At 50.4% G+C, this 12,568-nt stretch overlaps 2 protein-coding genes across 2 annotated transcripts; one reads left to right on the forward strand and one right to left on the reverse strand.

Annotated features, from left to right (window-relative positions):
• Positions 1–160: 160 nt before the first annotated feature.
• On the forward strand, positions 161–1,385 carry SH3BGRL3 (SH3 domain binding glutamate-rich protein like 3; the record flags this gene model as incomplete). Its single annotated transcript, XM_010085249.1, has 2 exons — positions 161–469; positions 867–1,385. Coding segments are annotated over 2 exons (375 nt in total), but the record flags the coding sequence as incomplete, so codon positions are not given.
• Positions 1,386–3,307: 1,922 nt separating this feature from the next.
• Positions 3,308–12,354, reverse strand: UBXN11 (UBX domain protein 11; the record flags this gene model as incomplete). Its single annotated transcript, XM_010085250.1, is given in 12 exon segments — positions 3,308–3,337; positions 3,340–3,463; positions 4,070–4,216; positions 4,983–5,050; positions 5,291–5,388; positions 6,548–6,668; positions 7,681–7,758; positions 8,094–8,311; positions 9,680–9,794; positions 10,297–10,373; positions 11,414–11,468; positions 12,254–12,354. Coding segments are annotated over 12 exon segments (1,232 nt in total), but the record flags the coding sequence as incomplete, so codon positions are not given.
• Between the last annotated feature and the right edge of the window lie 214 nt (positions 12,355–12,568).

Consider the following 12,568-nt stretch of genomic DNA (forward strand, 5'->3'; position numbering starts at 1 on the left):
GAGGCCCCTCTTCCCTGGGGTGGGTGGCTCTTCTTTCCCTTGAAGCTGCTAAGCTCGCCCCCGCCCCATCCCTGGTGTCCCCTCCCCTGTTCAAAGCTGCACCGACCCCTTCTTTCCCCGAATCCATCCTCCTGTGAGGGGCTGTGTCCCCCCAACACAGGATGGGACCCCGTGGCCAGGTGGGGTCTGGACTGTGGCTTGTAAGGGGCGGGGGGTCTTGGGGGCGGTGGGATGTGTGCCCACCCTGCAGGCTCCTCTCCAGCTCCCCGTAACCTGCTTTTTCACTCCCCCCGGGTTTCAGATCAAATCCCAACAGAGTGAAGTCACCAGAATCCTCGATGGGAAAAACATCAAGTATGAGCTGGTGGACATCTCCCAGGACAATGCTCTCCGGGAGGAAATGAGGGCGAAGGCAGGCAACCCCAAAGCCATCCCACCCCAGATTGTCAACGGAGACCACTACTGCGGGGTGAGGCTCCTGCTCTGTGCAGGGGGTAACCACTGTGGAGGCTGGGTGGCAGGCAATGATCCCATCCCCTTGTTTTTGCTACACATGGTGTCAAGACGCCTTTCAAAAGGCATCGCTTATGAGGTGCGCAGACGAGGCGCTGCCAGGGTTAACGGCTATTCAGAGCATGGTGACTTGTGAGAAATGGGTCCCAGGCAGGGGGGTACTCTGGGTGACCCATGGGCAGTGGGCTGTGCTGTGCAGGGCTGTCCCTGCTTCGCCGTGTCACCCTCCATGTGATTGTCACCCGTGATGTGAACCAGTTTGTGCTGTGTGCTCAGGGGACCCCACACTGCTGCCCGGTGGGAGCGTACAGCTTGCTCTTGCCTTGTGAGTGACCATGTGGCTTTTTCTGCAGGATTACGAGCTCTTTGTGGAAGCGGTGGAGCAAAACACCCTGCAGGAGTTCCTGAAGCTGGCCTGAGCCCTGCGCTCCCCTCCCGTCCTGGACTCTACCTGCATTCCTGAGCACCCTCATCTCCGACCACCTTCACTCCCAGGTTGTCAGCACTGTCCTGCCACTGCGACCTGTATCCCAGCACAGGGAAACCCATGACCAAAACTACTCATTGCAGCTGCCTCCGATTCCCTCCTGCCTAACCCTGATAATCATCTCAGAGGGATCCAAAGAAAGTCTGACGCTCGCTGCGCATGGCCTTTGAACAAAGCTGGGCCTGGCTTACACCGCAGCTTCCAGTGCCTCTGTAAACAGCAAAGCCTCGGGGGCTGTGCGAAGTGCAGCCGTCTGTCAGCCCTCTCCTCTGCAGGGAGAGCTTCTGCCTCGGGAGGGGAAGGGCTTAGGGTTGCATGTTACTTCCCACTTCTCCCAGTTGCTGTTAAAATTGTAAATCCTGCTGCCTCACTTCCTTTTTCTTTTTTTTTTTCATCTCAACTGCAGAGATAATGACAACAAAGTTGATTTTTGTTTGTTTTAATTTAATGCAAAAATACTGCACAAAGCTGGGGTCTGACGATGCACCGTGGAGAAGGCTGGGGGCGAAGGCTGGCATCACTCGGCATGCTGCCGGGGGAGGACGGATGGGCCTAGAAGTGGGAACTGCTCTGTCCTCCGCTACGATGCGGTGCCAGGGCTCCCTCATGAGCATTAATGGCTCAGGGCTGCTCCAGAACAGCTGGTGCTCCAGCTGTCTTACCTTTCCTCTTTTGAGTTGGCTTTTTGCAACCCGGACCAAGTGCATTTTGTTTTCCTGCCAAAAAGCAAGTTTATAACCAGTGTTGTCTTCCGAGATGCTATTAAATGTTACTGTACCTTTCACATCAGTACTTGTGGGTTTCTTTTAAACTTGGTTTTCTTTTGACTACAGGTTAAGCATCACCATACGTAAGGATTCTGAGTCACTTCCAGCTTAGAGGAGCTGAGTCAGTTGTGTTCACTGCTGTAGCCTGACCCAAAGATCTTAACACCTTAAATTGCTGCTGCTAATCAAAGGCTTAAAGGACTTGTGTGAATATCCTGCAGCGTGGTAGTGACAGGTGCCTCTCTCAAGCATTCCTCTGCTCTGCATGGCAAGAAAGGCAGCCCAAGGGAGGGACAGCTTCAGCCAGACACGTGAGCAAAAAACAAACCCCTGGCACAAAGATTATCCAGTGGGTTATAGACCAGAGTATAGTGGGATAACGCTGCCCTTAGAGGGTCCCCTGTACACTGCTGTATCTGCTAGAGGTGGAAAAAGGAGGAAACTAACTGCAGGGGTTGAGTCACCGGTCACAGGGAACCTGTGGAAGTTTGCATGAGAGGTGCTTCCTGGATTTGAGTTGTGCAGGGTCCAGCTCTGGTCAGGGGGGTCGGGAAGTGCTCTCGGTGTCCTTCCCCCTTCCACAGAGACTGTGCCTTTGAAATCTTAGTGGAAGTGGAAACTGCAACTTAAATAAATGGTTTTGTTGGGAGCCTTTAATGAGGGGCTGGATGGCAGCGTGTGCAGGGCCTCTGCTAACAGGGAACCTGCTAGCAGGCGCTGCCTCACGTAGGTGGGAGTGTCGTCAGCTGGGAGTCAAGTGGGAGCTTGTCACAGCTGGAACAGGAAGAATGTGCTGGGGAAGGGGCCCGGCCGAGCGCAGCCCCAGCCCCGGGGAGAGGGAGGAAGATGCTTTTACCCGGGGCTCAGCAGAGAAGCAGCGAAGGGATTATGCTCTTCTCCAATGACATGGTGTCCTGTTGCAGCATCCAGGCTGCTGAGGGAGGGAGGCAGTGCAGGGCTGCTGCAGGCAGGCTTGGCGTGGCTGCAAGCCGGGGCCCCACTGGAGCTGGGGGCTGTCCAAGGGAAGGAGTTGTTCACGTACAGGAAACCCAGTAGCAGGATCTCCTGGCTGAGCTGGCTCTGGCTCAGTCCCAGCATCGCAATGGCTCAAGGCTTTTTGGTTTAACTTCTCCAGGGACCATATAACTGAGCCTGTTTCTCTCATGGTGGAAGTGCAGTTGAAATCTATAGGGAGCAGCTGTGTGTGGAAAGCAGCTGGACCCTGGCTGTTTGTCTGTCCTGCTGCTATGGAGAATCCCTGAGCCCAGATAAGCAACTGCCCAGTACTGGTGTAAAGCTGGCGGCCTTCCCTTGGGCAGGGATCAGCCTGTGTAACCTCCAGCAGAGATGAGAAACCAGAAACTACCAAAGGAAGAGGTGCTGCCTCTGAGCTCTTCTCTGTCCCAGGTAACAGCGCAATGAAAATAAATCTGGAAACACGACCCTGTCCTCTCTTCCCAGCTGGGGGAGGTTGTACACAGCTAATGGTGCAAGGCAGCTCCCTGTAGAGCTTGGGGCAAGCAGCCCTTGCTAGGAGCTGTTAAGCTGTTTGCAGCCCTGTCCCCTCTTGTTAGGGAAGGGGTCTCTTCGCAGCAGCAAGGAGGCATTGGGGGTCAGGCCGAGGCTCCTGGAGTTGTCCACGTAGACCCTCTGGGGAAAGGTGCTGATGATCTCATACGAGTCGGAGTCTCCACCCCTAGGAAAAAACAGCACAGTCTTTCCTATGCACAGGATCCCCCAAGGTTTTGCTGAGATGCTTGGGCTAATCCAGCTGTAGTTATGTAAGAGCAGAGGGAGAGATTGTTTCACAAGCACAGACCGAGCAGAAAAAAGGGCTTCCCGCCCAAACTGCAAACAGCCAGGCACGGAGCAGCTGTTCCAGGCTGCACAGCTGCTGTGGGGATGCAGGCTCTTGCATCCCAACAGTGGTGAGCTCAGACCAAGGGCAGAGCTACAGCCCACAACAGGAGTGGGAAGAGGGGACAGTGAAGGGGTCCCCTCAGCTGTCTGGAACTGTCCCCAAAGCCTTTGGGCAGCAGTGAGTGTGTTGGGACACAGAGCTGGCTGAGCCAAGGGGGTGTTTGCCCAGCAGCAGATCCATCAGCCAAGCTGAAGGCTGCAGCTCAGCTTCCCAGCTGCACCAGTGCTGGGAACAGGTCTGCCTTTGCCTCCTTCCAGCTGCGCAGCTCGGGCTGATCTGTCTGAAGCACAGCTCCAGGGCCTTCCCAGGCACCAGGAAACCTTCCCTGGGGTTCTGTGGAGCTGAGTGGGGAGCAAGGAGGGGAGGAAGTCCGAGGCTTACCTGGCGTGGGTGAGGAGTTGGCGCAGGTCCCCAATGGTCTCTGTGAACAGCATCTTTATGACGTATGTCTGCTCCCCGCTCTCAGATCTGATGCGGAGGGTGCAGATATCACGGGTAGAAGCTTCAGCCCCTTCAGCCACCTTCACCCTGGGGGTTAGAAAACCTTGTCAGCTGAGGAGTGAGGGCTCTGCTGGTGGCAGAGACTCTGCTCTACTCAACGGGCAGAGCCTCTGGGCTGCCAGGGTGATCCGAATGGGGGAGAGGTGTTTCACATTTGGGAATGTTCTTGAGATGAATGAGGCCCTGTCTGAATGCTGCCAAGCAGACCAACCCATGGGCAAAGCTCCTGCTTTGCTTTTTCTGTTTAAATGTGCCTTGAAAAGAGGGTTGCTGACCTTTTTTAGTTTTTTCATTTTAGATCAGAGCTGTCTGGTAAGTACTTTGACCTACTTTTTTGATTAAAAATAATCTGCTTGGGTTTTTTTTTTTCATTAGCTATTTGGGTCTTGTTTTGTCAGAAAACTATGAGTGGAAAAGTGCTGTTAGTGTGACCTCCCACTTGGGCATCGGTTTCCTGGCGGGATTCTCCCATTTAACATGACCGCAAACAGCTTCTTAGATGGTTTCAAACTCTTAGGCTTTGGCTTGCTGCCGGGAAAATAAGTAAGTAACATTTTGAATAACAGAAGTTTTTGTTAGAGATGTAAAAGATAGCAGGTTCGCCAGGAACAATTCAGTGGTCTTCCCAAAAGACTAAACTTGGCCTTTTTTTTTCTAATTATTTCTAAGGTATAAGATAAAAGGAGCAAGTCCATTTACTTCCTCAACTGAAACCCCTGAAATAAACCCTTAGTGATGAAACAGGAGGAAGATGAGAGCTGCCAGGGCAGGGATGGAGGGGCCGTGCCTGTACCTCTCCAGGGCTGCCAGCCTGGGTGTCTCCACCAGGATCTCTTTGCTGCTCCGCACCCCGTCAGAGCCCTGAAACCAAACCAGGTGAGTGTCACCGCTGCCTGCCCTGCACGGAGAGCAGCCAGCACTGGGACAGCCCAGGAGCAGGTGCCAAAAGCCACGTGTGCTCTGGTGGAGCCTCTCCGGGAGGAGGAGGTTACGCAGAGCTGAGAGAGGCCTGAGGAGGGGGTGCTGGTGCTGTGCAGGGCACTGAGCCCAGGGAATCGCTGCTGGCCTCATCCTGTGGGTGTCTGGGGGTTCCACTCCTACCTGCTGTGCTGCTCTGTCTGAGCCTTGGACACTGATCGCTTCTTGTTTCGAGGGCTTGGAAAACTTGTTGGAAAACTGCTCCAAGGAGACTTTGGGACCTGCTGGAGCAGAGGGGAGATGTGTCCATGTGTAACCTTTTTGACAATTTTCCCTCAGAATACGCTGATCCAGGGAAATGAAAGCACAACAGCCAACAGGGAGAGCTCTAACCTCCCCTAGCTAGGCTGAGACTGCCTCTTGGTCTCCCCAGTTGAAGCTTGTCCCATTGAATGTTTGACTGTCAACATCAACAGTGAGCAACTGTGCAGCCTGTTCAGCACACAGCTGGGATGCACAACAGGTAGAAACCTGGTTAGCCCTGCTGCGAACAGGAAAAACTGAGAAACTGTGACAATTTTTACAGACTGGGAAAATTTCTCATCTTATGAGGCTGTATTTATAGGTGTCCATTCCTTTTTCTGTGGTGTCACAGGGCAATTTTATTTTTTTTCCACTACTTACATAAGGGAAATATTTAGCACAGCTTTTGTTTGTAAATGGCCTTGAGATGAATGAGCAAGTAGTACAGTTCTATATAAATAGGAAGATGTTGCTGCTGGGTAATGCATGTGTTTGGGTTATTTAGTTATGCATGTGCAAAACCATTATTTTCTGTCTATATGTCTGACTGCATTTGACTTTCCAACCCTGAGAGGTAATGCTTACGCAGACTGCTAGAGTCTAGAAGTAAAATGAGGAATCTGTGGCCTGACCTCATGTCCCATATTCTCGTATGAAAGTCTGCAGAGGAATCGTCCCATATTCGGTATGGTTAAGATCCGTCCAGCTGGAAGATGTCTGCCTTTACAGAATGAGCTTGTAGGAGAACCGAAGGATGTTTGCAAGCTACGCCCCCCCCAGATCTGCAGGGTTCCCTTGGCATCCTTTGATGCTGATAAAAGTGAAGCTAGAAGGAGCTTGGCCTTTCAGAAATACACAGGGCAGATATGTTTTTGGAAACTCATTAATCTTCTGGTCTTTTATTACTTGTCGTGTCTCATTCTTTAGGAGGGTTTAATGATGAGAGGACACCATGCACCTGGCTCCCAGCTCCTGAAGCAACACTGGGGCTACGAGCACTGGGCTGTGACCCAGAAGTGTTGCCTTCTTCGCCCAGACCCTACACATCCACCTTCTACCAGCTGGACTGCCCTGGTAAGGTTTTGATTCTTCTCTTTGGGAGTTAGCTGCATTTCTGAGGCAGATTTAAGAATTTACCTGAGATCTCAGCGGTTTCCTGCACCTCACTTGATTTTGAATGGCCAACCACTTGGCCGTGGCCAGGAAAGCTCCCTGGAAGGTCTCTCTCCCGAAATACCACGTCCCTTCTGTCAGTGACCTGTTGAATTAAGGCCAACTGCCATAAGCAAATCTGATGGTTGCACGAGCTTGTTCTCACTGCATCAGAGCACAACAAGCCACAGCAATGACAACCAAGAGTTGTAAACCCCAAATGAAACCAAGAGAGCTGCTTCCTTGGGAGCTGCTTCAGCTGAATGAAATGCATTTTCAGCTCCTATAGGCTCTCTAACAAAGCAAATCCTGGCAGATCCCTCAAATCCTCAGGATGGCCCACCCAGACCAGACCACAGGGCAGTTGTTCATCCATCTCAGCAGGCTCTGAGCACCTGCTCCTTTCCGCAAGAGCCTTGCACAATCCTTCTTCTTCCATCTGACTTTCTAACTGCTGCACCTACCAGCTCACTGTGGCTGTCCTGACCCCATACCTGCCCGTGCAGTTGTGCCCTGCTTTCTTTGTGGCACCCCTCTGGTTGTGCCTGCTGACATTTTGGATGTACTCGAAGACCTAGATTAGAGTCCCCTGAGGATCTCTGCCTGAAAATGTGGCCATGGCTTTTCATCATTTCTGAGAAATCAGAAAGTGGGGCCCAAAAGCACCAGTCCATTTCAGTTGTGGCAAAATAAACTCTCCTGACATCCTCTTTGAGAGATACTTGTTCAGTCTGGTTTTAAAAGCTGGGGGACTATTAGAGAACGTTTTTTTTCTCCTTTTTGTTACACAGCTCTTCAGATGCTGCCTGTACTCCTTATCGTCTGCAAAGCCTGCTATGCTCTTAGAAGTCTTGTTCCAAGCCAAGATTCACCGAGGCAGAGAAATTCAGTTCTCATGCCGAAACGCTCGCTTACTTCCTGTAACGGCTCTCGCAGGTGTGCTCCCCGAGACACACACGCACAGATAAGCTGCATGTAGGCTGTGTTCAGAAACCTCAAACTTAATTTGCTGTGGGGAGCATCCAGCAGATTGGTGAAAGAAACCTGAACAATTTTCTTGGGAAGCAAGAGAGCAGTTTCTTCCAAAAAGCTGATTAATAGGGTTTTGTGCTGTTTACCTGCAAAGGGACACCATCTGGGTAGCGCGTCTGCAACTCTGAAGGGAAATAACCATCCATAATATCCTGCAGGCATTGCTGAAACCAAACGAGAGCTCATGGTCATGCCTCAGACTTTCTATTTATCTCATGACTGATATATTCATTCTGGGCTGCTCCTATTTGTGGTGTTATTGCTGTGCAGAAACATCTGCATCAAAGACCCAGAATCTCCATCTCTAACAATGACTACGCAAAGACCTACTGGTCTTTAAAGGCACTGTGGGACCATGGGTGAGAAGCTGGAGGTCTCAGTAGCTGCTCCTTTTTAGGACTGAGATGAGCTCACAAGCCCTTTTTCTAGATGTTCCCTTTCCTGAGGCTTAGTGAATGATAGCAGGATGTCTCTAATTCCTCTCCAGACCTCTCCATACCTGTGTGGACGGGTCCTCGTAGGGCCGAAAGGGTCCGTTGCACATGACGATGCCATTTTGATACAGCGTCAGAGAGAGGGGTTCTGGCTGTCTCAGCCGAGCACCCCCAGGCGTGTGCTGGATTTGAGCAATGCCTTCTCCAGCCAGCACGTTCAAATCCTTCACGTTTTCCAAGATTAAATCAAAATCAATCTCGTGTTTGGAAACAACCGCTTCACCTGTGGCAGAAGGATCAGAATTACAGGAGGAAGGGGATGCCAGCGAAGCAGCTTTCACCTCTGTGTGAATTTGAGGTGCATGTGAGGGCTGTCTGTGCCGCCTCTCCATGCTACGCCTTTTGCACTTTTTGCAAAGAGTGTGGTGCAACACCGCTGCTGTGGTGCAGCGCTGCCAGCTTTGCATGGGTGTGTGCAAAACCACAAGGGCGGAGCAGCAGGCAAGCAGCGATGTTGCTGCAAGCGAATATAACTCCAGAGCCAGCTCCAGATGCAGCCAGCTCCTTCGAAACCACGCTCAGCTCCTTGTCTTTGGTTGTGATTTCAGAAGTGTTGTGTTGTCCCTTCATGTGGTCCTGTAAAGTGCACAGTGAGGAACTTAACTAGTTGGCTTAACTAGATTAGATAAATAGATCAGAGCAGACTAGCTGAAGAAATGCCGGGGTAAACACAGCCACCTGCCTGCGCCTTGCCACCGGCAGATCACTCGCTCTTGCTGAGGATGTTTGTCTGGGTGCTTGAGGAGGGCGGTGGGTTGAAGCAGTGAAGAGTTGTGATGGCACAGAGGAATGAAATGAGAAGAGGAAACGAAAGAAGAGGTGTAGGCAGAGGCAAAGCCTCTGGTATTTTCTGTTCTGCTTTTTTACCATTTGATAAAGGAGGGTGGAGATAGCCCTTAAAAAAGGGTAAATGAGCTGAAAACAATGAAAATTATTTCCCCTGTTTCCCTCCTGCACTAAGGGAGGGAAGGTTTATTCAGTTAGGTAATATTTGCTTGGTGGTTAGCAAGCAGCAGTGGCTGTACAGCCCCAGTATTATTCTTTTTTTTTTTTCTCTGTTACCACTTCCTAAGAAGCCATTGCCAAATACGCTTGGACCCCATACAGCACAATCAGGTCTCAATTAAACCACTCACGTGGCGGTTGGGAGGAAAGGCAAACAATACTCTCTGACTACAGCTGCTATATACACAAAGCATCTGATTCCGTTTTCGACCCATTTTAAGATGTTAAGAGAGCAGTCAAGCTTCAAACATTTAGTGTATGTGAACTCTTCAGGAAGCAGCTGCTGCGAGGGTATCCTTCCAAATGGCTGAGCCACTGGTTTCTCTCCTCTTCCCCTAGTCAGGGCCTACTAAAGACAGGTAGATAAAATACCAACGTTCTGCCTGGCTTAGCTCCCGTTAAATCGTTCCTTGTCTCTGTCCCTGAGATGGAGCGATGTGAAGACCTCAGCACAGGATTGCAAATTCTGAAGACCCAAGTTCTGAGTCTTTGATGCTTATCTACTCTGGGGAGTATCATACCTGCTCTGAGCATGAGCAGGAGCTCATGTCCTAACAGCTGCTTCAGCAGAGTGCCGCTGCTTTACCTGGCTTCCAGAGGCTCCTTGCTGGCAGCTCGTCTTCATCCTTGAGCGATTCTAAATCTTCCAGCTGTTCATGTCTCTCTCCAACCCAAATCAGACCATAGTCATTTAGAAACCGCTGTAAGAGGAAAGTACAAGCCAGTGTTGTAGACCAGAGCTTTGGGAAACTACAAATGGAAGCCTGAGAGTGGTCAGCTGTGTCTGAGAAGCAGAAGCGGAGCTGAAAGAGAGGGTTTGTCTTGGGGCTCTTTGACCCTGGCAGACAAGCTCACTGGCAGGGTAGTAGTAGCAGCTCTACTAGTAGTTGGCAAAAGGGAGAATGAAAGTATCTGCAGTGACACAGTAATCTCCCAAGACTGTACTAGCTGCAAAGAATACTCCTACCGTCCTAGAAATCAAAATGAAGAGGCTTGCAGGAGCCACAAATGTTTGTGTATTAAAAAGACCCAGCTCCTATTGCCCTGTAACTCACATCCAACCTGTTCTTTCTTTTCAGAGGGATGAGATGAAGAATTATGATGATCAAAGTGGCAGCTTGAAAAAGCCCAAGCAGCCTGGGGCTGCAGCGATCTCAAACAAAAGGTGCAGATGGCTTAGGGCAAGTGAAGCAGGTGGCTCACCTCCATCTCCCAGACCTGGGTCTGCAGCTGAAGGCACCTCATATCCAGTTCCTCTGCTGTGGATGAGTCAGGAGCATCTGAAAGGGAAGACTTGGTTTTTCTATGTACAGCCTTAAAGAAGAACTGTAGAGAACCCGTGTCACACAGCGCAGATGCCCCAGCAGTACCTGCCTCAAGCCCGTACAACACAGGAGCTGAACATGAGCTCTGCGTGCTGGTCCCTGACAGTTCAACCTGCAGCAGTTTGATGAAGATGCTGACAGGCTAAAAGGTAGTTGTGAATTATACTGGTGAAGTTTTATGCTGCAGGAAGCTGATGTGAGCAGTGCTGTTTGTAATTACACCATGAGAATTGCTTGGCTTATGCAGTCTTAAGGGACCTATTAAAAACATGAGCAGTTGTCCACTAAAGCTGGATGCAGAAACCCAGGCTGAACGGCTAGAACAATGCGTGATGAGGTACAAAACACATGTTTGTGGTTTGACAGGCATATTCTTGTTCTCTGCTCAGGAAATGGAGAACTTACCACAGCTTTGTGCTAACACACTAGTTGAGCCATTGTGGGAAATGTGTCTGGGCTCCGCTGGAGAACTGCTGGATTCCAAGGAACCGAATGGGGGAAAGACCTTCAGTGACTCACTCCAAGCTAGGTTCAGTCTAGAGCGAGGCTGCCTTACAGGCCAAGTAAGCCTGGACCTCTAATACTGTTCAAGGCTCCAAGCAGATTTTTGGTTTCGCTTAGCTGTGAGTAGCTCTATTTTTCCAGCCTGTTTGAACTCTGCAGTATTTATGTTTTTTTTTTCTGACCATCCGCAGGTACCTGTGTGGTTGCCCTATGCTCATGGAAACTTAGTTCACCCATAGAAAATAGGTCAGGAAATAATGTTTTGCACTGCACCAGAAAAGCCGAGTACCAGATGCAAGTACAAAGTGCAGATCTGCTTTGGCAAACGGTGCCGTGTGTGTGACTGATACCGCTCGCTGAAGGGACTCTTGGGGTTTTCAAGGCAAGGATGCCTCAGGGAGGAGGTCTTGAGCCTGCTGTGCTGCAGTACCAGGAGCTCTGGAGCTCTCCCACAGCTAGCAGCAAGGTGCCAAGGGCAGAACAATTTTTACCTTCTCCTTTCTGAAGAGTCTTCATCTTCTCTTCAAGTTCAGCAATTCTCCTGTCCTTCAAAACCAGAACAAATAATGACCTTGTTTAGTTCCTTGGCCCTCAGGACCTCGAGGCACAGTTTGCACAATTGGTCTGGCTGGGTGAGCCAGTGGTGCACGTACTCTGACCCCACCCAGGGACAGGCAAAATAAGGGTCAGAAAGGCTGTATCACCTCACAAACGCCTTAACTAGACTCAGATGAGAAATGAGATATAAATACGCTGCTCCAAGAATAGGTGAGGGACACCCTGACCCATCTCCCCCTCCTCCATCTGCACAAGAGCTGTGGGCAAACAGCCTCCTGCCCTTGCGCTTCCTGCCCAGGCACAGCTCGTGGTCCGACCTGCAGGAAGCGGCTGATCTAGAAACAAAACCAGCAGCTCTGCAGCCACCTCTTTGTTGTTTTTTTGATTTTATTTTTTTTAACAACAACAAAAAAAAAGGTTATTTATTCTAAACTGTAGTAATGTTAAGAGGTCTGCTCCAGGATGACAAGCAGCTACTGTTTCAGAACGTAAAAGGAGGAATGAAAAGGTCTGAAGCCAAACAACTGACATTAGTGACACGGTGCTGAGAGTCATTACTCTGAGAAATCACAGCAGGGACTGTCCATTCTCCCACCCCAAGGACTGACACAATTGCTCTGTTACTTTGCAAAGGCTTGTTCGTGTAAATGACAGAGCAGGCTACAGATTAACTTGTTTTAGCTCAAACTAGGTCTGAGTAGGTGTAGTGCCACTGTGGATTCAACTGTCAAAGCAAGGGACAGAACAGGTTCAATAAGGGGCCAGATTTGTACCTTCAGTTGGATTTCTTGTGCTTGTTCCTCTATTTTTTGTTCCAACAGAGATATTTTTTTCATCATGGAGGACATGAGCTCTGTGTCAGTGTGAGTTGCACCTGAAAGCACAAATACAACGTTACCTCTCTAAAACGTGGTTGGTATTGGAGGCTTATCTGTGCCAGAGGGGACCCCACGCGAGAATTCCTGTTCTGCCACAGCAGGTAGGACAAGGGGACCCTTTGGGGGTGCTGGGTAGAAATCCCTTGGCTCCTGGACCACCGACAGTGTATGGGAGAGGGGGGACCACAGGAGAGAGGGGGGCCTGGCCTG

Source organism: Pterocles gutturalis, unplaced genomic scaffold, assembly GCF_000699245.1.
Source record: "Pterocles gutturalis isolate BGI_N339 unplaced genomic scaffold, ASM69924v1 scaffold46735, whole genome shotgun sequence".
Classification (NCBI taxonomy): domain Eukaryota; kingdom Metazoa; phylum Chordata; class Aves; order Pterocliformes; family Pteroclidae; genus Pterocles; species Pterocles gutturalis.